Here is a 26,880-nt window from a genome sequence, read left to right on the forward strand (position 1 = left end):
AAGGAGTTTGGGAAGGAATGGTAGGAGGGAGATAGGGGGATAACTAGAAGGTGAGGTGGGGTTAAGATAGGGGCTTTTTAGGATGGGAGAGATGTGGGCATGTTTGACGGCAGAGGGGAAGGAACCAGTGGAGAGTGAGCGGTTGAAGATGGAAGTTAAGGAGGGGAGGAGGGACGGAGCGAGAGATTTCATAAGATGAGAGGGAATGGGATCAGGAGGAAAGGAGAACAAGCAAAATGGGGTTGGAGGAGGAGGAGGAGAAGGAGAATGATGAAAAGGAGGAGAAGAAGATGGAGGAGGAGGACTGGTATAAGAATAATAGTTTTTTTAAGTGTTTACTATGTGCCAAGCAGTGTTGTAAGTAGATACAAAGTAATCAGGTTTTACCAACTGAGGCTCACAGTCTTAATGCCCATTTTACAGATGAGGTAACTGAGGCAAAAAGAAGTTAAGTGACTTGCCCAAAGTCACACAGCTGACAAGTGACAGAGCTGGGATTAGAACCCAATACCTCTGACTCCCAAGTCCGAACTCTTTCCACTAAATCACATTGCTTCTGAGGTAGCACTTATTGAGGGCCCACATGGTGAGGTGCACTGTATGAGGTCTTTGGAAAATATAGAATAAAGAAGTGACCCGTTCTCTAGTTACAAGGCACTTATAATCAGCAACTTGGCATTCATCAATATCCTTGCTTCCTCTAACATTGTCCAGACCCTAATCAGTTTCTTATTCAAATAGAAAACCATTGTCTACACTGGGTTTTTTGGCCATAAGTACTTAACTCTTGGCTTAGTCTGTAACGAGTGCTTCCTCCTGGACTCGATGTGCTCTGACTGTTGTGTAGCCATTCATTGTTGTCTTATGCTGTCAAGTCATGTCCGACCCATAACGACGCCATGGACACATCTTTCCCAGAACACCTTACCTCCACCTGCAATCGTTCTGGTAGTATATCCATAGAGTTTGCCTGGTAAAAATACGGATGCGGTTTACCTCTGCCTACTTCCGTGCAGTAAACCTGAGTCTCCACTGTCAACTCTCCTCCCATGCCTCTCCTTCCTAGTACAGGTAAGTTTTGACTTGTAGCAGATTGCCTTCCACTCGCTAGCCACTGCCAAAGCTAGTAATGGAATGGATATGCCTCTGTTTGACTCTCCCTCCCATAGTTGAGACTGGTAGAGTACTGGAAACTCTTCAGGTGTGACCCTGAGAGGTGAGCCATCTGTAGCCCACTGCTTTTTCCAGGCATTGTGTCCCAAATGGCTGAACCCCATCTCACCGAATCGAATTCACCAACTCCTTAATCTCAGTGGCTAATGCTCTCTTACTTTGCTATTCATCACTTTTGTTATGAAATCATCACACTCTTGACACAACCGTACTTAAGAGCCTACAAAGAGCCTAAAATCCTCCCAGACTAAGGTCCCCTTTTCCTCTGTGTCTCCTCCCGTCCCCATCACCCTGACTTTCTCCTTCTCCTCTACCCCCCTGCCCCACAGCACTTGTACATACTTGTATATGTACATATTTATTATTCTATTTATTTCAATAATGATGCATATATATCTATAATTTTATTTATTTGTATTGATGATATTGTTGCCTGTTTACTTGTTTTGATGTCATTTTCCCCCCTTCTAGACTGTGAGCCCATTTTTAGGCAGTGATTTTCTCTGTTGCTGAATTGTACTTTCCAACCACTTAGTACAGTGCTCTGCATGCAGTAAGCACTTGATAAATACGACTGAGTGAATGAATGAATACAATGGAAAAATAGGGCTTAACTAATATCTTCTCCATCTCTTATAGCTCTACTCTCTCTGCCTTCCCAACAATCTCTTCCACTGATGCCCAACATAAAGTCTTTTCACTTTCACCTCCCACTCATGGGGTGACAGTATTGTAAGGGACCCTGTTTCTTCACGTACCCACACCCAGATAATATCACTTACCTGCCAGAATGATTAAGGAGCTTCTGCGGTTTACAGTGAAGTCATTCCCATCCTGAATCCTTTGCTCTACAGCCTGAAGAAGAAAGATAATAAAAATGCTCTTCTGAGAGCAGTGAAGAGAAAACTCTTTTCTACAGGGACACTTGTCCCAGAATGCTAAACAAATATTGAATTGAACCACCCTCCCGTAATCATTAAATTCTTCTGCTTGGAAAATCTCTCCTTATTTGGAGAGCTTGCTACTTCTCTGTACATTGTTTTGAATATGGACTATTTGGCCACTTATGATTCCACAACAGTGTACGAAATTGGAGTGTGGGATGCGTTCTTGTCAGTCTCTGCTGGTAATTTGCCTCAGTGCAAACAGAATTGATGAAGTCGCTGTATATACTGTCCAGGTGGTGTCCCCTCTTCATAGTCTTATTGATTGAATCACTCAGTTGTATTTATTAAGCACTTAGTGTGTGCAGAACCCTGTACTAAGTGCTTGGGAGAGTGCAATGTAACAAAAAACAGACACATTCCCTGCCCACAGTGAGCTTAAAGACTAGAGGAGTTTACAGTCCAACAATATTGTGTTAACAATAGCACCTCAGATATCACATCTTTGCTGATATCCCTTTCTTTCCAGAGCTAATGTTCCAATCAATCTGTCAATCAATCAATAGTATTTATTGAGCACTTACTGCATGCAGAGCACTATACTAAGTGCTTGGGTGACTACAATACAACAGAATTGGTAGATATGTTCCCTGCTCACAACGAGCTTACATTCTACAGGAAGAGACAGACATTAATATGAATAAACAAATTACAGCTATGCATATAAGTGCTGTTGGTCTGAGGATGCATGAATGAAGGTTGCAAATACAAGTGCAACACTCCAAATGTTGAACAGGTCAATCCTATGCATCTAGAAACATTGCCATCAACAATGATAGCTGCATATTTGTTAAGCACTTACGTTGGACCAAGCACTGTGCTAAGCACTGGGGTAGATAGATGGTAATAATAATGATAATAATAATAGCAAACACCATTATTATTCTTATTATTGTTAAGCACTGTGCTAAGTGCTGGGGTAGATACAAGGTATTCAGGTCAAACCCTGCCCCTGTCCCCTGTGGAACTCACATTCTAAGGGTGAGGGAGAATAGTTATTGGATCCCCATTTTACAAATGAGGAAACAGGTATAGAGAAGTTAATCAATGATATTTATTAAGTGCTTACTGTGAGTAGAGCACTCTACTAAGTGCTTGGAAGAGTACAGTTCAATCTAGTTCGTAGACAAGATCCTGTCCCTCAAGGAGTTTACAATGTAAGGTAATAATAATAATAATTGTGGTATGTGATTGTCTTGTTTTATGCTGTCGAGTCATCTCTGACCCTTAGCGATCCCATGGACACCTCTCTCTCAGAATGACCCACCTCCATCTACAATCGTTCTGGTGGATCCATAGAGTTTTCTTGGTAAAAATCCAGAAGTTGTTTAACATTGCCTCCTTCCATGCAGTAAACTCGAGTCTCTGCTCTCAACTCTCTCCTATGCCGCTGCTACCCAGCACAGTGAGATTTGACTTGTAGCAGATCGTCTTCCACTCACTAGCCATTGCCCAAGCTAGGAATGAAATGGATATAGCTCTACATGACACTCCCTCCCATAGTTGAGACTGGTAGAGTAGTAGAAACTCTCCAGATGTGACCCCGAGATGGAGTAGTATGTGCTAAGCTCTTATTATGTTCCAGGTACCATACTAAGCACTGAAGTGTATACAAGCAAGTAGGGTTGGACACCATCTCTGTCCCAGTTGGGGCTCACATCTCACTCCCCATTTTCCAGATGAGGTAGCTGAGGCCCATAGAAGTGAAGTGACTTGCCCAAGGTCACACTGCAGACACGTATACAGCAGGCAAGTGGCAGAACTGTGATTAGAACGTTGTCTGATTCTCAGGCTCTTTTGCTCTTTTCACTTGGCCACTCTGAACAGCATTTGACGAAAGCCTGCACCTCAGGGAGCAGAATTAAGCTGCCCGCCATCAATGGATAGCATTTCGAACAGAAGTTAGGAAACTGGACCTTGATTGAAGTATGATGTCAGTCTTTTTCAGGCTGTCAGCCCAGAGCATTTAGAGTTTCATCAGTGAGAGTCTTTGCAATCACTGTCTTTGCATAAAGGCCCTGCAAATTCAGGAGTCCACCTCCTAGGAAATTTGTATGTAGCTTCCAAATTCCACACTTAGTGTCAGTCAGCAACACTGTGAACATTATGGTGAAAAGCATTGGTGAAATAGTTAACGCTATTTGTGACAGCAAAGGGTGTCCTTAAACAGCTTTTATCCAGAACTCTGACTGCCGTTCCAACAGAGTGTGACCATATGATTGATAACAAATTTGGGAAAGCCAAACTTGAGAAGGATGACTCCCAGGTCTTCGTGATTTACAAAATCAAAAAAGCCTTTGCATGGTTAATTGAAGACCATTTACAGGGTCAATTTTGAAAGAAAGGAATCAAGGTCAGTCATGCAAACCACGAGAAGCAGCACAGCTGTGTGGCTAGAGCACAGGCCAGGGGGTTAGAAGGACGTGGGTCCTAATCCCGGCTCTGCCACGTGTGCTATGTGATCTTGGGCAAGTCATTTTACTTCTCTGCTTCAGTTACCTCATCTGTAAAATTGTGATGAAAACTGTGAGTCCCAAATGGGACAGGGACTGTGTACAACCTAATTAACTTGTAGCTTATATCCACCTCTGCACTCAGTACAGTGCCTGGCAGATAGTAAATTCTTAACAAATATCATGAAAAAATAAAAACCTTCATTTCTGCTCTAATGCAGACATTACAAGCTTATAGAACTTTACAACAAAGAACAATCACATGATAGTTTATGTCTCAAACCTGTTGCCACACTTGGGGTTTATCTATTTTATCCAATAGATCATGTTTCCTCTAAATTGATTAATTTATGTGAAGACCATCACCAAATTTCCCAATAGTGTCCTATTCAAAACACTTAGAGAAATCACACATTATGGAGAAACAGAGTGCACTTGGGTTTATCTCGCTCTGAACTTTTGTCTTTAAAAAACTCTCTCATAACCTCACTTAGAAAATGACCCGTGTGACCAATTTAATCCCTTCCTCCCAAAAGAGAAACAAGGATTGTTTGGTTATTAACTTTCTGGTGGAGAGATGCTCTGAGGTTCAAGTGAGGGAGAGGCTGTCAGCACTGTGTTGAATAGATCAGAACCTGACACTGCCCAGAATCCCTATAAATAGTGCTGTTGTGATCTTTTCTTGGAAATGGCTAGTGCTTTTCTGGATTTGATCTGAATATTTTCTTTGCCCAGGGATAGAGGATAGGAAAACACATGAAAAATTTATGACTGAAATTAAATCAGATGAGAAAAGATTTAAATCAGAGGGCTCTGATATTTCTTGGGAACTAAATCCATTTTGTAGTGAAGGAAAATCTGCAATGGCAAACTGGTAGAGAGAGGTTTCTTGGGGAAAGTTATCAACTTCCTCTGAATAACCTGGTTCTTGGAGGGATGCATTTTCTTTAACCCCACAATGATAATTCAATGCTCACAAGTAGGCAACAATCCGATATTATAACGTAATGAGTAAACTTAAAAACACCTTCTGAAGGCATCCTTCTCTTTTTAAAGAACAACAAAATTTCCTTTAATATATGGCATTTTTTATACTCATTCTCCTTTCGGAACGATCCCACTGAGTAAGGATAGTTGGAATTTCAAGTAGACCCTTTCCTTAACTTTCTCATATCGCCTAATCAGAATTGGCAACCACTATGAAGGGTAAGTGATTATGTCTTTGCCTAGTTACAATTTTGTAGTAAAAGCTGTATGATTGTCTATTGGTGTCCTGGAAAGTTTCCATAATAGCTAGGCTCTTGGAGGTTTGTAAACATTCTTGAAATGGCAATCAAAATCTAAATTAAAGTTGAACCCCTCAAAGTTTCATCATAATATATCCTCTCTAATTCATTTAAATACAAGAACAAATTTGACTTCAGTAAATCGAAAATTTGATGAAGAAGGAAAAAGAAATCAGCTTCACTGAAGAGATTTTTGCAAGTTAAAGCCATATATGTGATTTATAAATTGTCATTTTTTAAAGGCTCAACTGAAATTTCCAGAGTGAACTTCAGAGTTTACAATAATACAAATGACATGATCATCATCATTATCAGTGGTATTTATTGAGAGCTTACTGTGTATAGAGCACTATACTAAGTGCTTGGGAGAGTACAATTCAACTGCGTTGTTTGACACATAGCCTGCCCACAATGAGCCTACAGTCTAGAATGGGAGACAGACATAAGTATAAATAAATGATTCATTATATATAATTTAAAGATATGTATATATCTACAGGAGATAGGTCCCTCCAGCTCTGCTGTTATAATGGAAGTTGTGCTGAGACTTGAGAAGGGAGAATAGGGATGTAACGCCAGCCTACATTCATCGAAGATAGAGTTTGCATTCAGCACTTGTGTGGAATTCCTGTAACCGGGCCTCAAAATAGCAAGGAATCAGTGACAAAATGGTGTCAGGGCTGTACAGATGGTCTTCCCAGGATTCTTTGGGGCATACTCTCCACTCTCCTAAACTCATGCTTGAGGTGTTTCCTATATACCTGAAGCTAGCCATCTAGAGATAACAGCATTTTACTGAATGTCAGTAGACAGTAGCTTCATCACTTGTCGCCTTGTGAACTTGGGAGAGTTAATTAACTTCTTTATACATGAATTTTCCCATCTGTAAAATGGGGATGAAATACCTGTCTTCCCTCCAGCTTGGACTGTGATCCTCATGTGGGACATGGACTGGGTCCCATCCAACTGTATTGCATCTACCCCAGCACTTTGAACATAGCAAATGCTTAATAAATAATTATCATTTTTTTTTAACATAGGTTGAAACCTGTTGAAAAATGAGAAACCAGAAAAAGTCAGAAGAGGAAATAGGGGGAAGAATCACATTCTAATCCTTTTGAAAGAGTAGACGTTCACAGGTTGGGTAATAATAATAATATTTGTTTAATACTATATGTCAAGCACTGTTCTAAGCTGGGGTAGATACAAGCTAATCAGGTTGGACACAGTTCCTGTCCCACATGGGGCTCACAGTCTTAATCCCCATTTTACAGGTAAGGTAAATGAGGTACAGAGAGGTTAAGAGACTTACCCAAGGTCACACAGCAGGCGAGTGATGGAGCCAGGATTAGAACTCAGGTCCTTCTGACTCCCATGTCCATGTTCAGTCCACTAGGCTATGCTTGCTCCCATGGCCATCTTCTGTCCCCCTTACACCCAAGCACACACACATGCGCGCGCGCACACACACACACACACACACACACACACACACACACACACGCAGAATCCCTTTATAGGTGCTGAACTCCCTGTATTATCAGAACCGTGGGAATAGGTGAGAGAAAATTTAGTTATTGCAACATCATTTTAATTCTATGTAGTTGTTCAGTGACTCTGCAGGATCGAAAGCTTTCTCCATTCAAAGTGAACACAAACTTCTCCCATCACTGTTGCCTGAAAGGGAAAACTTGGGCTTCTCTGACTTCCCTCTATTTCCAAGCACAGATATCGACCAAATGTGATCAAGTAGCAGTATCCTTCCCTAAGTATGTTTCTTTATTAATTCTTCTAATATCCCCCAAACTGTAGGAATATTTTCCTCCTGAATTTCAATATTCATTTCTCAGTAGAGGAGAGATGCTGAAGCCATTGACTACAGGAAACGATACTGGAATGGCCGACTCATTCTCATGGGCCTGACAGATTCTCTAATAGCCCAGCTGGTCCTTTTCATGGGGTTTCTTTCTATCTATATGATTTCTGTGGTGGGGAACATAGGGCTGATCCTGATAATCCAGAAAGACTCCCAGCTTCACAGACACATGTATTTTTTCCTGTGTGGTTTGTCTTTTGTTGATCTGAGTTACTCCACAGCCATTACTCCTAAAACCTTGGAGAATGTATTAACATCCAGAAAGAAAATCCCATTCATTGGCTGCTTTGCCCAGAAGTATTTTTTCATTTCTTTAGCAGGAACAGAATGCTTTCTCCACTCTTCAATGGCATACGATTGTTATGTAGCTATCTGTAACCCACTGTTTTATTCCTCTGTTATGTCCACAAGAGTATGCATGTGGCTTATGGTTGGGTCACATGGAGTTGCTTTTACAAACTCCCTGATAGTTCTTCTGTTCATAGCTAGGTTGCTATTTTTCAACTCAAATGTAATTCAACATTTTTTTTGTGATGCCTCACCAATCTTGTTTCTGTCCTGTGCTGACACACACAACACGGAAATGATGATCTTTATCTTAGCTGTCTCCACCCTTGCAAAGTCTCTGATAATGATTACAGTCCCTTACATGGCTATTATCTCTGCCATTTTGAAGATCATCTCCACTGTAAAAAGAGAAAAAGCTTTCTCCACCTGTGCTTCCCACCTCACGGGAGTCATCATCTTCTATGGGACTCTAAATCTTTACATACCTAAAGCCACGTAAATCTTACTCCCTGTATAAGGACCAGGTGGCTTCTGTTTTCTACACCATCGTGGTCCCCATGTTGAACACCCTTATCTACAGCCTGAGAAGTATAGAGGTGAAAAATGCTTTGAGCAGAATGATTCATCTGTGTCCTATAATGATGTGGCTGAAAGCAGGACAACAGGCAGACATCACTAGCTGGAGAACGAAGGGGAGGTCATCAGGAAGGAGATGTGGGAAGAGGGCTCTGGTCCAGGACTTGAAGTCCAGACTCTCTGTTTGGCCTCCTACCTCCCTCTGGTCCTCACTGTAGGCCTTCTCTCCGTCGGTCTCTTCTGGAGCTCCTGCTGGTGTGGTCCAAGTCCCGCCACCACCAGCACCACCAGGTGCTACCCCTGGTCCCTCCAGGGTGGCTCAAGCAGGGTTAAAATGACCTTAGGACCAGCTCCCACCCTGCTGATCTCCCCTGGCTCAAAGCAGCGGGGAGCTGGGGCATCCTCATCACTTCATCCGGTCCTTGAAAGGAGAACACCAGCAAGGACCCTCAGGTCAGAGCCCCCATCTCCTCAGCCTTGTGTCCATGGCTGTTCGTAAGAACCCAGAATATCCCAAACCTCCAATAGGAAGATCCAAGAATGGGGGGAACAGTTGGTCCAGGGAATTCCCCACTGCCCCCTCCTCATGGCATCCTTCACCCCAGAAAGTCCAAGAAGCAAATCCTTGGCTTTGAATGACTTCACTGTGAAATCCATTTAGTGGGACCTCAGGCAGACAACATATTATGTGACATAATGTTGGGGACAGTCTTATTGAATGAAGGCAACAGAGGTGTGTTGCATAAGCCTTTTCTTGTAAAATTCCTTGTCTTCTAGATTAGCCCCCACTCAAGATGATTTCCTCCAACCGCTATGCTCCTTATTAGTTCCCTGACCTTCTTCTGCATGTTCTATATAATGATGATGATGATGATAATGATAATGGAATTTGTTTAACACTTACTAAGTGCTAAGCAATGTTCTAAGTGCTGGGTGGACACAAGGTTAACAGGTTGGATGCAGTCCCTGTCCCTCGTAGAGTTCACAGTTTTATTCCCCATTTTGCAGATGAGGTAACTGAGGCACAGAGAAGTTAAGTGATTTGCCGACGGTCGCACAACAGACAAGTGGCAGAGTTGGGATTAGAACTGTGGTCCATTTGACTCCCAAGCCCAAAAGGGATCTTCTGCTTCTGACTCCAATATTTATGGGTGATTTCTGTTCCTAAACAGCAGCATCTAGGGTCTGTCCTGCCTACCTCTTAGGATGTGAGTCCCGTGTGGGGCAGGTTAGCTTGATTGTCTTGTGTCTGCCCCAGGGTTTAGAGCATTCTTATTATAGGAACATAATCTCACAACAAGAACACTTCAGTATATAAAGATGAATGCTAATAAGGGAGCATGTTTGAAATTGATAAAAATTGTCAAGGGTGAGGGCAGAGTTGAATATGACATTGTTATTGATCATATACTTGTCCTCTGCGTGTTCTTGGACAAGTCACTTACCTTCTCTATGCCTCAGTTACCTCATCTGTAAAATGGGGATTAAGATTGTCACCCCCATGTGGGATATGAACGGAGCCCAAACTGATTAGCTTGCTTCTACCCTAGTGCATAGTTCAGTGCCTGACTTATAGTGCTTAACAAATACCATTAAAATACTGAAACATTAAAAATAAAGGATATTCAATGAAGTTGAAGTTGTTAATTCCTAGACAAGTGAAAATCAGTGACGTCAATGGAAAAATTTACAGGTGATTGAGGGCTCAACAAGGATTTCTACAGATTCATGGGCTTGGTCTGGAGAAATTATTAGGAGAGATATTAGATGTTGGAATGACAATCCATTTGGGTAAATAAAAAAGAAGCAATCATTGTTATTTTCCAAACAGTCAAATATATTTATCAAGTGTTAACTATGTGCAGAGTATTGTACTAGGAACTTGGGAGAAGAATATATAAGAGAGTTGGTAGACACATTCCCTGCCCACACTGAGTTCATAGTCCAGAATCTATTCCTCCAGGTACCTTTTGGAGCCACTGTGTGGGAGAGAACACCAAGTTCGAAAGACCACTGGCATTTGTCAACCTGGCTTTTTTGTGTAATTAATATAATAACTGCAAGGAAACAAAACAAATAACCACTTTTAGATGCAATCGTCATCCATTTCTTTCTCAAATTATATTTTTGTTGCTGTATAATTAAATATTATAGTTTGTAAATGTTCATCATGTCAACATTTAACTGGACAAATATTTTTCTATACTTTTCCAACAGAAATTAATACACAAATGCATTTGGCTAAATAATCCTGTTATCTGCTCCCAGTCAGAGGTACAAAATTAAGCCTATAACAGCACACAACACCTTCATAGGCTACTTGAATTTCTCCAATAAGCTTTGGACACCTTCTGGTCCCCCTTGCTTATATGCAATTAGAAAGAAAATCTTATATCAGTCTACTTTCTAGATCAATATGTTCATATTAAGCCTTAATAATTTCCCAGTCTAGTCTAAACTGGTTGAATCAGATGTCTCCTTATCCGAGTCCACCAGATGGGACTTAATTCCTGAACAGCAATCAATCAATCAATCAATCGTATTTATTGAGCACTTACTGTGTGCAGAGCACTGTACTAAGCGCTTGGGAAGTACAAGCTGGCAACATATAGAGACAGTCCCTACCCAACATTGGGCTCACAGTCTAAAAGAGGGAGACAGAGAACAAAACCAAACATACTAACAAAATAAAGTAAATAGAATACATAGGTACAAGTAAGATAAATAAATAAATAGAGCAATAAATATGTACAAACATATATACATATATACAGGTGCTGTGGGGAGGGGAAGGAGGTAAGATGGGGGGATGGAGAGGGGGACGAGGGGAAGAGGAAGGAAGAGGCTCAGTCTGGGAAGGCCTCCTGGAGGAGATGAGCTCTCAGTAAGGCCTTGAATGGAGGAAGAGAGCTAGCTTGGCAGATGGGCAGAGGGCGGACATTCCAGACCCGGGGGAGGACGTGGGCCGGGGGTCCATGGCGGGACAGGTGAGAACGAGGCACGGTGAGGAGATTAGCGTCAGAGGAACGGAGGGTGTGGGCTGGGCTGTAGAAGGAGAGAAGGGAGGTGAGGTAGGAGGGGGCGAGGTGATGGAGAGCCTTGAACCCGAGGGTGAGGAGTTTCTGCCTGATGCGCAGATTGATTGGTAGCCACTGAAGATTTTTGAGGAGGGGAGTAACATGCCCAGAGCGTTTCTGGACAAAGACAATCCGGGCAGCAGCACAGGCACAGGTGCTAAAGAATCGTCCCAATCATCACAACCAGTTATTAAATTTAGAGGCACTGAATTAAGCATTGGGGAGATTTTTTTATGGAAGAGAATAATAATAATAGCCGTGGCATTTGCTAAGTGCTTACTATGTGCCAGGCACTGTACTAAGCACTGCCATGGATACAAGCAAATCAGGATGGACACAGTCCCCTTCCCATGTGGGGCTCACGGTCTTCATCCTCATTGTGCAGATAAGGTAACTGAGGCACATAAAAGTGAAGTGACTTGCCCAAGGTCACAAAGCAGACAGGTGATGGAGCCAGGATTAGAATCCATATCTTTCTAACTTCCAGACCTGGGCTCTCCACTAGACCACACTATCAAGTGATTGCACAATTGACTGATATGGTCCCTGGCCCTAGTTTGGGGCAGGTGATAAGTATGGATCCTCTCAGAGTCACACCTGGAGAGTTTCCAGTACTCAACCAGTCTTGACTACCAGAGGGAGAGTCAAGCAGAGGCATACCCATTCCATTCCTAGCTTGGGCAGTGGATAGTGAGTGGAAGGCAATCTACTACAAGTCAAAGCTTACCTGTGCTGGGCAGCAATGGCATGGGATGGAGTCAAGGGCAGAGACTAATTTAGTGTGTGGAAGGAGGCAATGGTAAACCACTTCCATATTTTTACCAAGATAACTTTAGGGATATGCTACCAGAACGATTTCAGATGGAAGTGGGGCCTTCTGGGAGAGTATATGGCATATACTATGGGTCAGACATGACTCGACAGCATAAGACAGACAGAGAATAAGTATGGAGAAAATATATCAGTGACTCAGAAACACAGGCTAAAGTTAAACACTATAACATTGGATGGAAAGAGGGAAAACTAACTGTCCAGTGGCCAATAGCCTTTATCGTGAAATGCCCCAATGGGAGGAGGACTGAAGTGCATTTACAGGAGTCTTTTTAGCCACAGCAAGAGCTATGTTGACTCAACCACTTTACAGGTGGTTGTTGAATGATGCACCTATCTTCACTGTCAAATTCTTTGGAGTCTTCACTTCAAAACCAGGGGCTGGGAATATATATGAAGGAAGGTGAATTGGGGAAATGAATTAGTGCATTTTTGTCAGGGAATAGGCAGGGCCAAGAGAGTCCTAGGCTGCCACAATGTGGATCTCAAACGTGTTCTCCCTCCCCACCCCATCAGTCAATCAGTCAATCACATTTATTGAACACTTGCTGTATGCAAGTGCAGAGCACTGTAGTAAGGACTTGAGAGGGTCCAATATAACAAGTACATTCCTTGCCCACAGCAAACTTACAGTCTAGAAGGGGAGACAGACATTAATATGAATAAATAATTTACAGATAGGTACATAAGTGCTGTGGGGCTGGAAGGAGGGAATAAATGAAGAGAGCAAGTCAAGGTGGTACAGAAGGGAGTCGAAGAAAAGGAAAAGAGGGTTAAGTCAGGGAAGAGATGTACCTTCAATCAGGTTTTTAAATGGGGGAGAGTAATTGTCTATCAGATAAGAGGAGAGAGGATTTTCTTTCCAGGCCAGAGGCAGGTTGTGGGAGCAAGATAGATGAGACCGAGGTACAGTGAATAGGTTAGCATTAGAGGAGTGAAATCTATCTGGATGACCTCCACCACCACTACTACCACCTCCGGTGGTGGTGGGGAAAAGGGAAGGAACAGGAGGAGGAAAGTGCTTAACTTTCTCAGAGGCAAATACCACAGTGAATGGAAAATTGTAGGCTTTTGATTCAGAATTAAGTATTCAAAAACCCCATGTATAGCATCAGCATGATGATACCACATATACAGCATGTTACAGCATATTGTAATGAGTAGGGAATTCAAAATAAAATACTCAACCAATCAGTCAATCATATTTATTGAATACTTACTTGTGCAGAGCACTGTACTAAGGGTTTAGAGGAATACAATACAACAGATTTGGTATTTTCATTCCCTATCCACAATGAACTTACAGTCTAAAATGATGAAATAAAATAAAACTAAAACCCAAGAGTCCATTGCACCTAACACTTGAGGCAGTCTCAACTTTCAATGGGAAAGATATTTTTAGGCATATTAAAGTGTAATAGGGAAGCAGAGTGGCTTAGTGACAAGAGCACGGGCTTGGGAATGAGAGGTCGTGGGTTTTAATCCCGGCTGTGGCACTTGTATGCTGTGTGATCTTGGACAAGTCACTTAACTTCTCTCTGCCTCAGTTACCTCACCTGTAAAATGGGGATTAAGACTGTGAGCCCAACGTGGGACAACCTGATTACCTTTTATCTACCCCAGGGTTTAGAACAGTGCTTGGCATATGGTAAGTGCTTAACAAATACCACCATCATTATTATTATTAATAGACAACCCTGAAATTGTTTGGAAAGTTCTTTTTAGCAGTTCATTCAAATCCTATTCACTCTTTAGCTCCGCAGTTAAAAGATCCATCTCTAAGTCCTAAAGACTTGTCCTCTTCTGAGTTTCCCTATCTCCCCTAACTCATGATTTGAGTGAGTGTTTGATGGATTAAAGAGAGGGGGAGTTGGGGTTGGGGGAAATATTTCATTAACATTCCTTGAAAGGTTAGTGAGGGGCTGGGGAGGGGGCTAGAGTGAAAACCACCTCATCTTCTGAGGGGAAGGAAGAGGAGGATGGAGCAAATATGTGTGACCTACAAATTGAAAAGACAGTTTTTCTTCCTGTGCCAGTCGTATTTAGAAGGTTGACTCCACACCGTTCATTTGAAAAGGAGTCATTCCATTTGAAATGTGCTTAGCTCCCTCTGAAATTACTTATTGAGCTTCGACTTAAATGTCCATAGTGGTACTAGAAACTTGGGGATATACTCAGGAAATATGAAATTCAGTTGTTTGAACAGAGTGAAAATGAAAATAAACTTGTGTGAATAATTACATCAAAAGCAAATAGATAATCCCTTAGATTAATGAAAGAGGGGCTCCTAAACCTACATACTGTTACTGCTGGCTTTTCTTGCCACTGTTAAAATTATTCAATGTTCATTCAGCGTACCTAAAACTGATAACTAGGATCTGTATTAATATGTCACTCTTCATCTTTCCATTTGACTGAAGTATAAGTTTTCCTACTCAAAGAATTTAGTGATGTTGTCTAATTAAGTTGTCATCCCCAATGAGATAAGAATTGGCTTATAATGCCTTGTATTTTTATATAGCAATTTTTTCCCAAGGCATTTTCACATTACTTTTATTCCTAACCATTTCTATGAGGTGGAGTCAGATATTATTCCCATTTCATATATGAGGAAACCAAGGCATAGAGAGACTTAAGTGACTTGCCCAAGGTCACTCAGCAGGTCAGAAACAGAGCTGGAGCTAGAAGCTGGTTCTTCATATTTCAGGATCTTTGTTTTTTTCCCATTGCACCACGCTGCCTCACATTTGAAAGTACTTGAACTAAACTAGAATAATAAGAATCCTTCCAGGCCCACTTTTTTGCTTCTTCTGGCTCATATTTGATTAGAAAAGCCCTTTATTATTAAAATAATTCCAGATTAACTAGAAAGAAAAATAGTCTGACTACTCAGTAAAACTGAATATGAAACAGGCACTTTCATAACCTTTTTCAATAGTCAGGGAATGACAACCAAGAAATTATTTTTTGTTTGGTGTAATGTATAAGGGGAATCGAGGCTCTACTGCCATTAGCAAGAAGAATAAAATAAACTGAAGATAGGTGGATAGATGGATAGATCCTATCCAAACAACTTCAAAAACCGTTGTTTCAGGTAAGAAAGAATCAGATACGACTAATGCATTTAGCATGTTATAAATAGTCAAAATGTGACTGTTTTCCCCATCCATCCCAGAAAGACAAAACTTTGTTCTGTAGTGATTAAAACCCTGCTTGTGGCATGTAATGAGATTGGAGGGGGAGGGACAGAGAGCACTGGAAACAGAGGAATTCGATCTTGGGGGGTGCATGAACTACATATATAAGGCAATGTTGAAATCTTTTTAAAAATGACTTTTGCCTTTACGACTTTTCCAGTCACTGAAAGAAAACATATTTGTTTTTCAACTAGGAAAGAAACAACATTTAGAAGCAGAGTTCCTTTTGCCTTTGATGGTCATGGTATCGAGATTACAGTTGAAACATAGTTTAATGCAATCACAGTTGTGTAGCCCTGATCTCTGCTAAGCTTTTCTTATGGATTAATAATTTTAACTATATAAAAATATATGCAGATGTCAAATAAACCAGCAAAGTCTAGAAGTTTGGATTTGTGGCGGGGAGGGGGGGTGAGGTGAAGTACAGAGTGTTCTTCAGTGGGAGACTTTCCAAAGAGAACTTTCCAGGAAGCTATTGGGATCCCCTGATTAACTCTGCTTCTGGTAAGTCTCACATTCAAAAGGCATGAAGTTGATGTAAACAGAAATGAATTAATTTTGAAAAGAAAAGAGACTTTAGGGTTTGAAGTGATATATCCCATTAGCGTCCCTAGATATTATTGATTTTGTCTTAATTTGATATGATTTCCCATTCTTGAATCATGGGAGGGAATTTTAATAATTCAGTGTCCCAACACTAATCAGAAATCTCACCAGAAGGAATACTTTTTTAATTCACTTTTTCCTTTATGCACCATAATCCTCAATGACTTTCATGTCCAATATCAATACAAAAACCGCTTTCTTTATTCCTCCTTCAGCAGATTTCAGAAGTTGAGGAAAATGACTGAAGGGAATGGTACATAAGAGACTCACTTCATTCTCGCAGGACTGATGGATTCTCCAGATTTGCAGCTGATTCACTTTATTGTATTTCTCTTCACGTATGCCATCATCCTGGTGGGATACCTGGGAATGATCGTACTCATCGGGCTGCAGTACCGACTTCACACCGCCATGTATTTCCTCCTCGGCAACCTGTCCTTCACCGACCTGAGTTATTGTTGTCATCATGCCCAGAATGAGGATGAATTTATTAACAGCCCAGAAGACCATTTCTTTCTTTGGATGCTTTGCCTAGATGTACTTTTTCGCTGATTTAGCTGGCACTGAATGCTTTCTTTTAGCTGTGATGGGTTATGACCTAAAGCTCAACATGTCGAAGACTGAACTCCTTGTCTTCCCTCCCAAACCTTGCCCTCTCCCTGACTTTCCCATCTCTGTTGACGGCACTACCATCCTTCCCGTCTCACAAGCCCGCAACCTTGGTGTCATCCTCGACTCCGCTCTCTCATTCACCCCTCACATCCAAGCCGTCACCAAAACCTGCCGGTCTCAGCTCCACAACATTGCCAAGATCCGCCCTTTCCTCGCCATCCATACTGCTACCCTGCTCATTCAAGCTCTCATCCTAACCCGTCTGGACTACTGCATCACCCTTCTCCCCGATCTCCCATCCTCGTGTCTCTCTCCACTTCAATTCATACTTCATGCTGCTGCCCGGATTATCTTTGTCCAGAAACGCTCTGGGCATATTACTCCCCTCCTCAAATATCTCCCGTGGCTACCAATCAATCTGCGCATCAGGCAGAAACTCCTCACCCTGGGCTTCAAGGCTCTCCATCACCTCGCCCCCTCCTACCTCACCTCCCTTCACTCCTTCTACAGCCCAGCCCGCACCCTCCGCTCCTCCGCCGCTAATCTCCTCACCATACCTCGTTCTCTCCTGTCCCGCCATCGACCCCCGGCCCACATCATCCCCCGGGCCTGGAATGCCCTCCCTCTGCCCATCCGCCAAGCTAGCTCTCTTCCTCCTTTCAAGGCCCTGCTGAGAGCTCACCTCCTCCAGGAGGCCTTCCCAGACTGAACCCCTTCCTTCCTCTCCCCCTCGTCCCCCTCTCCATCCCCCATCTTACCTCCTTCCCTTCCCCACAGCAGCTGTATATATGTATATATGTTTGTACATATTTATTACTCTATTTATTTATTTATTTTACTTGTACATATCTATTCTATTTATTTTATTTTGTTAGTATGTTTGGTTTTGTCCTCTGTCTCCCCCTTTTAGACTGTGAGCCCAATGTTGGGTAGGGACTGTCTCTATATGTTGCCAATTGGTACTTCCCAAGCGCTTAGTACAGTGCTCTGAACATAGTAAGCACTCAATAAATATGATTGATTGATTGATTGATTGATATGACCATTATGTAGCCATCTGTAGCCCACAGCTTTACGTGGTTGTGGTATCTTGGAGAGTTTATGTCTGGCTCCTGGCTGGGATATATTTAGTCTCCACCATCAACTCTCTGGTACTGCATCAGCCTCCTCCCCGATCTCCCATCCTCTTGTCTCACCCCACTTCAATCCATGCATCATGCCGCTGCTCGTATCGTCTTTGTGCAGAAACACCCTGGGCATGTTACTCCCCTTCTCAAAAATCTCCATTGGCTACCAATCAACCTATGCATCAGGCAAAAACTCCTCACCCTCGGCTTCAAGGCTCTCCATCGCCTCACCCCCTCCTACCTCACCTCCCTTCTCTCCTTCTACAGCCCAGCCCACACCCTCTGCTCCTCTGCTGCTAATCTCCTCACTGTGCCTCATTCTCACTTGTCCCGCCATTGACCCCCAGCCCACGGCATCCCCCTGGTCTGGAATGCCCTCCCTCCACACATCTGCCAAGCTAACTCTGTTCCTTCAAAGCCCTACTGAGCGCTCACCTCCTCCAGGAGGCCCTCCCAGACTGAGCCCCCTCCTTCCTCTCCTCCTCCTCCCCCTCTCCATCCCCCCACTTTACCTCCTTCCCCTCCCCACAGCACCTGTATATAGGTATATATGTTTGTACGTAGTTATTATTCTATTTATTTTAATTTGTTAATATGTTTTGTTTTGTTGTCTGTCTCCCCCTTCTAGACTGTGAGCCCACTGTTGGGTAGGGACCATCTCTATATGTTGTCAACTTGTACTTCCCAAGAGCTTAGTACAGTGCTCTGCACATAGTAAGCACTCAATAAATATGATTGAATGAATGAATGAATGGTCATTATAGTTTTTATATCTGGATTACTGTTCGGCAAGTCTAATCTCATCCATCATTTCTTCTGTGATACTTGTCCTATCTTATCTCTGTCCTGCAAGAACACACTTGAGACAGAAATCTTCATATATGTTTTAGGGGGTTCGACCCTCATTCCATTTCTGATCACTATTTTCGTCTTGTATGTCACCATCCTCTCTGCCATCTTGAAGATATATTTGAAAGAGGGTAGGAAAAAAACTCTCTCCACCTACAGTTCCCATTTGATGGGGTTATGTTATTCTATGGGACAATGGTCTTTACTTATTTAAAGCCAAGTAATTCCTACTCTTTGGTTAGGGACCAAGTGACCTCTGTGTTCTACACCATTGTGGTCCCCATGTTCAACCCACTTATCTACAGTTTGAGAAACAAAGAAATGAAAAGTGCCTTCAATCAATCAATCAATCATATTTATTGAGCGCTTACTGTGTGCAGAGCACTGTACTAAGCGCTTGGGAAGTACAAGTTGGCAACATATGGAGACAGTCCCTACCCAACAGTGGGCTCACAGTCTAAAACAAGTGATATATAGGAAAATAGTTCAACAGGAAAGGTAATACACAAAACAACATTAAGAAAATACTAGCGATGCCAATCAATCTAGTCACTGTGAGTTGTCAGCAAGCTCTTTTTCTCTATTCTAGATTCTTTTTTAATGTCCAACTTATTCATGGTTGTGTAGGATTCTCTATCTTTTTACTAGGGTGACGTTCTGTTTATTGCCAATGTTCATTCCTTTAATTTGATAGGAAACTGAAAAACCTGAAATTCGATCTTTAATCAATCATGTGACCTCTTCAAGATGGACACCATATTGTTCTAGACAATGGGGAAGTTAAAAGGAAGATGTAAGATATGGTCTGTACGTTCAGGCAACAAAAAGCTTTCACTTCTACTTAATAGCAACCAAATTTTCACCTCAACTCAGAGACCAGTTCAAGAGGTAAAGTCTCAGGGACATGGAAGGGTTCTATGTCTCCTTTCTCTGTTAGGATGTTGGGAAATGTAGCTTAATTCCTGGAAGAAGTGACAGCTCATAACTTCTTCAGTGGACTAAATTCCAGGTGGCTTTATCCTTGTAGGTAAGGATCACATCTACCAACTCTACCATATTATATGTTGCTAAGTATTTAATATCGTGTTCTGCACACAGTAAGCACTCAAGAAGAAACACTGATGGATTGATATTAAAGTGATTCATGTGCTCAGAATATGAATGGTGTTTTAAAATGCTTAATCATTGGATTAATGTTCTGAGGAATCAATCAATGGCATTTATTCAGCACTTACTATGTGCAGAGCATTGTATTAATGCTTCGAGTTGGCAGACACATTCCCTGCCCAAGAGCTTACAGTCTAGAGGGATTAAGGGGGAGAAGGCATCACCAAATTCAAGGGAGATTATAAAGATTCAGAAGTTAAACGATTCAGATGGTTACAAATTGTTTGCAGATCAAAAGAGAAGCAGCATGGTGTAGTGGATAGAGTATGAATCTGGAACTCAGAAGGTCATGGGTTCTAATTCCTGTTCCTCCACTTGTCTGTTGGGTGACCTTGTGCAAGTCACTTCATTTCCCTGTGCCTCGGTTACTTCATCTGCAAAATGGGGATTGAGATTGTGGGTTCCACACGGGACAAGGGACTTTGCTTGTTTCCACCCCAGGGCTTAGTACAGTGCCTGGCACATAGTAAGCACTTAGCAAATACAATAATTATTATTATCTCTTTGATCTTATTTCACAGTAATTTCTTGAAAGAGTAAAGAACTGTGGACTATGTTATTAATGGGAAAAAATAATTGGCTATTTTGAAGCAGAATTGAGACTTTATTACTCTCCCACAACGTTGGTCACAGTGCTGCCGCCCCCAAAGGCATGTACTGCTGGACTCCTTCCTACTGCTGCAGACTCTGGCCGTGATATGGTAGGCAGATACTGCATTCCAGAAGCCAAAAGACCTTTTGAAAGACAGCGTGGCCTAGTAGATAGAACACAGGCCTGCAAATCAGGGGCATCTGGGTTCTAATCCCAGCTCCAGCACTTGTCTGCTGTGTGACCTTGGACAAGTCACTTAACTTCTCTATGCCTCAATTGCCTCATCTGTAAAATGGGCTTAGGATTGTGAGCCCCTTATGGGATAAGGACTATGTTCAATCTCATTAGCTTTTATGTACCCCAGTGTTTAGAACTGTGCTTGGCACAAGTAAGTATTTAACAGGATCATTATTATTGCTATTATTATTATTATTATTATTATTAAAAGACCTGGTGGCCATCCAGCAGTTTCAGAAAGGCTGCTGGGCATTTTCTTGACCTGCTTTGAAGTTCAGGTTTTGACAATTATTCCATCTTATTTATTGAGTGCTAGCTGTGTGCAGAGCACTGTGCTAAGTGCTAGGGAGAGTATATTACAACAATAAATGGACACATTGCCTGCCCACAGTAAGCTTGACTGTGGGTGGTGAATGTGTCTACCAACTCTGTTATATTGTAAAATTCAAAGTGCTTAGAACAATGCTCTTAATACAGTAAGCTCTCAATAAATATGATTGACTGACTGACTGATTGACTGACTGACTGATTGATTGTTCTGGCTCATCTGGCCTAAGGATCACCTCCAGCCCAAGTGAATCACGCCAGACCAGAGGCCCCCTGACAGACTATTGTGATTCGGGGAATTCTGAGGTGGGACTTTCTAAAAATTTTAGAAGAAAGCCTGAGGAGACAGATGACATTAGTTACCCACTGAAGCCAACACCCACAAAGCAGTGTTGTCTACTTGAAAGAGCCCAGACCTGGGAGTCAGAGGACCTGGGTTCTAATCCTGGCTCTGTCAAGTGCTTCCAGTGTGACCTTGGTCCAATCATTAACCTCTCTGTGCCTCAGTTTCCTCAACTGTAAAATAGGGTTTAAATACCTGCCCTTACTACTTAAACTGTGAGCTGCATGCAGAAAGGGACCGTGACCAACCTAATTGACTTGAACCTACCCCGGTGTTTAGAACAGTGTGTGTCATATAGGAAGTGCTTAGCAAATACATTAAAAAACCTCCTTCTAGGCCCACCCTACTAGTAGCAGTAATTATTATGAATAATGTTTTATTAAGCACTGACTGTGTGCAGATCACTGTACTCAGCACCACTAGCCAACAAAATCCTAGAATTTAATAAATGCACCGATCCTTGTCAGTGGATCAAAATAGAGTGTTGATCTAACCTGACTCCACAACCTGCCTGCTGTGTGACATGGGCAAGTCACTTAATTAGTTTGTGCTTCAGTTACCTAATCAGTAAAATGGGGATTAAATTATCCTCCTTCCTACTTAGACTGTGAGTTCCATGCAGAACAAGGACTATGTCCAACCTTATTACAATAATTATGGTATTTGTTAAGCACTTACTATGTGCCAGGCCTACCCTGGTGCTTAGCACAGTGCTTGACCATTTAAAGAAGAATACAAGAACCATTTTTTTAAATCTTCATTTAGCGCTAAGAAAGCCTTTCAGCATTTGCTGGTTCTTGAACATACAGGTTTGATATTTCAATGAAAAAGTATTAAAGCATGGCAACCCTCCCATCTCTCCAAATATAAGCTTACTCTAGACAGTAAGCTCCTTGGGGGCAGGGAATGAGACTGCTTATTTTTGTATTGTACTCTCCCAAGTGCTTAGTACAGTGCTTTGCACACAGGAAGTGCTCAATAAATACAATTGAATGAAGGTGTAGTCACACCTCTGAGTGTGAACTGTCTTGTATGCCAAACTGGTGTTAGTGTGAAGAGAATTAAGAAAGCTTTCTGTCACCAGCAGATTATTGAATGTTGTTTCCAAGGCTGAACTGAATGGTGTGTATTTAAGGTGATTGTAGTAGACAGAGAATTCAGGTTATTCGTAAAACAGTGAGGGTTGTTGAAACAGAACTTCTACACACAGTACAGTCTGGGCTACAGCATTCAGTAGGCAGTTTGCTCATCCTGAGCAGAAGCTTTGGGAATTTCAGACCAAGAATCATTTCAAGTGAACACATCAGTACTGTGAAAGAACAGACTTATATGCACAATATGGAATGGATTTTCAGTCATGCATCAGCCTTGTCAACAATACCCATTTGCTTAGCCAGATGTCAATAGGACATGTCATCTTCAAATGAGAAGACATGACTCTCTCAGCCTCTCCCAGACTTGTGAATGTATGTGTTCCACTAGATATTCAGTTTTATTTATTCTGCTTCTATGGCTCATGAATATATCTATGCCTGTCTATCCCACTAGAGTGTAAGCTCCTTGTGAGAAGGAAACAGGGTTTTGCCCTTTTGCCTAACCCAAACCCTTAGTGCAATAGATTGAATTCAGTATACACCATTACTCTTGGACATTTTACTATTTACCTGGCAACATTCAGTGAGGCCTGAAGCATTTGAACCTATAATAGTTGTGGTATTTTTTAAATGCTTACTATGTGCCAAGCACTGTACTAGGAGCTGGGGTGGATACAAGCAAATTGGGTTGGAGATAGTCCCTATCCCATGTGGGGCTCACAGTCTCAATCCCCATTTTACAGGTGAGGTAACTGGGGCACAGGGAAGTAAAGTGACTTGCCCAAGGTCACACAGCAGACATGTGGTGGAGCTGGGATTAAAAACTATGACCTTCTGACTTCCAAGCCCAAACTTTATCATTAATAAAGGCCCAAATATAATATGCTGAATAATTGCTTGCCTAATTAAGAGAGCCCTCACAGAAAACAATAACAATGAATAAAAATGATTTTAAATGTCCCACTCCACAGGTTAGGACATTAAATGAACCCTCTTACAATGTAATTCAAAGTTACCATATTAAAATAGGAATTACATTTACCTGGAGAACTCAAGGAAAAGAGATATCATTTTGACTTTTAAATCCTTGTACTCTTTCCCTCTCTCTATACTCGTCTCACGAACACTGACTTCCAAAGTGGAGTTCAGGTCCCACTCCTTGCTGGTACGTAGAGGCCCCATCTCCCCTACCCCATGCCCAGAATATGTCCCACCTCTACTGCAGCACAAGCTAGGTAGAATAGGATCTTACTAAAATTTGATAACTGTTATTGTTCTATCTGTTAAGTGCTTACTCTTTGCCAAGCACTGAAGTAAGCGCTGGGGTAGGTACAAGACAATCAGGTTGGACACAGTACATGCTCCTCACTGAGTTCACAATCTAAGTAGGAGAGAAACTAGGCATTTGAATCCCCATTTTACAGATGAGAGAAGAGAGATGTTGACAAAAGTTTACAAATAAGTTAATGATTTACCCAAGGTCATCCAGCAGGCAATTGGCAGAGCCAGGATTATAACCAAGGTCCTTTGACCCCCAGGCCTGTGCTCTTTCCGTTAGGCCATATTGGCATGTAAGGAGAGAGAAGGATTCAGTGCATTAAAAAGACTCTGTGGAAACTTCACAAAGTGGCATGGCTTAGTGGATAGAGCACAGATGTGTGCAGAGCCCTGCACTAAGAACTGAGGAAGCACCAGAAGCAGAAGACTCAGTATCTGATCTCAGGAGGCTTGCATACTAGTTATAGAATAAGGCCTGAAAGACAATTGAGCCCAGTGAGGACACAGGAAGCATGTGAGCAGCCCTCTCTCTGGAACAAAAGGAATCATGCCTGGGTATCATGCCTGTAATTTTGTCATCATTTATCATAATGATACTTTTTTTTTCATTTACCTTCAGCTTAATCATATACATTAGAGAGATGGGACAGGACAATATCACTGCAGTTCCTGAATTCATTCTTATGGGACTCACTGATCTCCCAGAATTCCAGCTCCTTCTCTTTTTGGTGTTTCTGGCAGTCTATCTGATCAGCCTTTTGTGAGGTTTGGGATTGACTGTGCTAATCACAATCGACTCTCGACGTCACACCCTGATGCACTTCTTTCTTGGGCACTTATCTGCCTTGTATCTTTCATATTCTTCAGCCATTGCTCCCAAGATGTTATGCAGACTTAATTCTGGAGGTGAGAACTATTTCCTTGATAGAATGTGCCATCCAGATGTATCTCTTTGTGGCCTGTGTAACCACCGAGGGTTACTTCCTGGCAGTCAAGGCATATGATTGCTTCATGGCAATCGGCAACCCTATGCTCTATATGGCTGTTATGTCCCTCAGAGTTTGCAATCAGCTCATGCTTGGTTCATATCTCACTGGTTTTCTCCAGGGACTCATTTAGGTGCTGCTAATATCTCATCTGCCATTTTGCAAGTCAAATATGAGCAACTATTTCTTCTGTGATCTCTCCCAATCTTAAAATTATTGTGCAGTAACACCTTCCCCAGTGAAGTCTTGCTTATCAGCCTGGGGATTTTCAGTGGAACTGTCACCTCTCTGAAAATTGTGGTGTCTTATGTATATATCCTCATCACTACCCTGAAGATCTGCTCTGCAGCAGGGAGATGCAAGGCCTTCTCCACCTGTGCCTCCCACCTAACGGTGGTTGGCTTATTATATGAGACCACCGTCTTCATATATGTTTGGCCCAGTTCACAGTATGCTCCAGAAAATGACAAAGTGGTTTCCATGTTTTATACTCCTGTGACATCAGTGCTGAATCCTCTGATCTACAGCCTGAGAAAGAAGGATGAAAACGATGCTCTGTGAAAATAACACAAAGAAAAGCATCGTGTTGGAGGATGCAATGCATTTCTTATGTTAAATGATTAATTTTTGTCAAGATGCATGTTCTCATCAAGGTAGTTCAACAGCAGTTGTTATAATGTCATAGGTAAGGCTTGCTACAGCTGTACAAACAAGCCAGGTGTGAAAAACCATAGCGAAGAAGAAAATTAAGGATAATTCTAAGGTAGAATGGTTTTAGACTGAATTGTCTTTCACGTCTCCATGTGTAATCCTTTTATTGGAAAATCCCTCCTTTATTCAAATGTTGCTGAAACACTCAATCACTGGCAATTAGGGCCATGACTGAGGGACAGAAATTTTTTGCATCAGTGTTCCACATACCATTTTGCTGAAAGAGATACCATGTGAAAAGATACACTAATGATTAGGGTTGCTTTGCTAACATTGCTAAAGAGTTTACCTTTGGCCTTTTGCACTTTATCTTAATATAATTAATCTTTGAATTATTTCCATATTGTTGTACCTCAAGTGGGTTTTTGTCCCTTCACTAAGGAATGAGGGATCAGCAGTTTGCAATGGAGAGGCACAGCAAAAGTGCAACGAGCTGTGTTTTGAAAGCTTTTCAAGAAAGAGATTGAGAAAAGTTTCAGTAGTTCTTGTGTGCGCCAAAGAGCTTACCTTCTCCCATTTCTGCCTCAGGACGAAAATCTGAAAAGAGCCAGAAGAAAAGAGATTGCAGCAAATCTTCAATCAATCACTCAATCAATAGCATTTATTGAGCTTCTATTCTGTGCTGAGCATTGTCACAGCATGACCTAGTGGAAAGAGCACAGTCCTGAGAGTCAGAGCACCTGGTGCTAATCCCAACTCTGGCACTTCCCTGTGGAGGGTCCTAGGACAAGTCACTTTACTTCTCTCTGCCTCTGATTCCTCATTTGTAAAAGGGGGATTCAGTGACTGTTGGGGATTCAGTCACTGATCTCCCTCTTAGAATGTGAGGCTCAGGTAGCCAGTCTTTGTCTCTTCTCCAGTGCTTAATACAGTTTTTTTTGCACATAGTAATATCTTCACAAATACTATTATTATTATTATTACAATAGTGTCAATAGATTCGATCCCTAACCTTGAGAAGCAAATACCTGCAGGCAGAGGCAGAGGAATCTCGGGACTGCTCACAGAAAGCAAAGGGAGGAATTCAGTTTCTGCTTTCAGCTCTGCGCTGTTGAATTAATTCCTTATTCATTCATTCATTCATTCAATCGTATTTATTGAGCACTTACTGTGTGCAGAGCACTGTACTAAGCGCTTGGGAAGTACAAGTTGGCAACATATAGAGACAGTCTCTACCCAACAACGGGTTCACAGTCTAGAATGGGGAGACAGATAACAAAACAAAACATGTGGACAGGTGTCAAGTCATC

At 41.9% G+C, this 26,880-nt stretch overlaps 2 protein-coding genes and 2 non-coding genes across 4 annotated transcripts; 3 read left to right on the forward strand and 1 right to left on the reverse strand.

Annotated features, from left to right (window-relative positions):
• Positions 1-1,081: 1,081 nt before the first annotated feature.
• LOC119921516 lies at positions 1,082-1,219 on the reverse strand. The gene has a single exon (XR_005448550.1). It is a non-coding gene; the product is annotated as a small nucleolar RNA SNORA7 (small nucleolar RNA).
• A 1,001-nt stretch (positions 1,220-2,220) lies between these two features.
• Positions 2,221-11,006, forward strand: LOC119921446 (olfactory receptor 6B3-like). Its single transcript, XM_038741664.1, is given in 8 exon segments — positions 2,221-2,299; positions 4,268-4,444; positions 5,306-5,444; positions 7,461-7,605; positions 7,710-8,492; positions 8,494-8,717; positions 8,815-8,910; positions 10,865-11,006. Coding segments are annotated over 8 exon segments (1,785 nt in total).
• A 1,246-nt stretch (positions 11,007-12,252) lies between these two features.
• On the forward strand, positions 12,253-12,390 carry LOC119921495. The gene has a single exon (XR_005448531.1). It is a non-coding gene; the product is annotated as a small nucleolar RNA SNORA7 (small nucleolar RNA).
• A 5,745-nt stretch (positions 12,391-18,135) lies between these two features.
• LOC119921448 (olfactory receptor 5L2-like) lies at positions 18,136-25,480 on the forward strand. The gene is made up of 6 exons (XM_038741665.1): positions 18,136-18,147; positions 19,713-19,783; positions 22,371-22,391; positions 24,553-24,693; positions 24,815-24,982; positions 25,144-25,480. The coding sequence occupies exons 1-6, from the start codon at positions 18,136-18,138 to the stop codon at positions 25,478-25,480; spliced, it is 750 nt and encodes a 249-aa protein (XP_038597593.1).
• Positions 25,481-26,880: the final 1,400 nt, after the last annotated feature.

This window comes from Tachyglossus aculeatus, assembly GCF_015852505.1.
Source record: "Tachyglossus aculeatus isolate mTacAcu1 chromosome 12 unlocalized genomic scaffold, mTacAcu1.pri SUPER_6_unloc_2, whole genome shotgun sequence".
NCBI classification, from domain to species: Eukaryota; Metazoa; Chordata; class Mammalia; order Monotremata; family Tachyglossidae; genus Tachyglossus; species Tachyglossus aculeatus.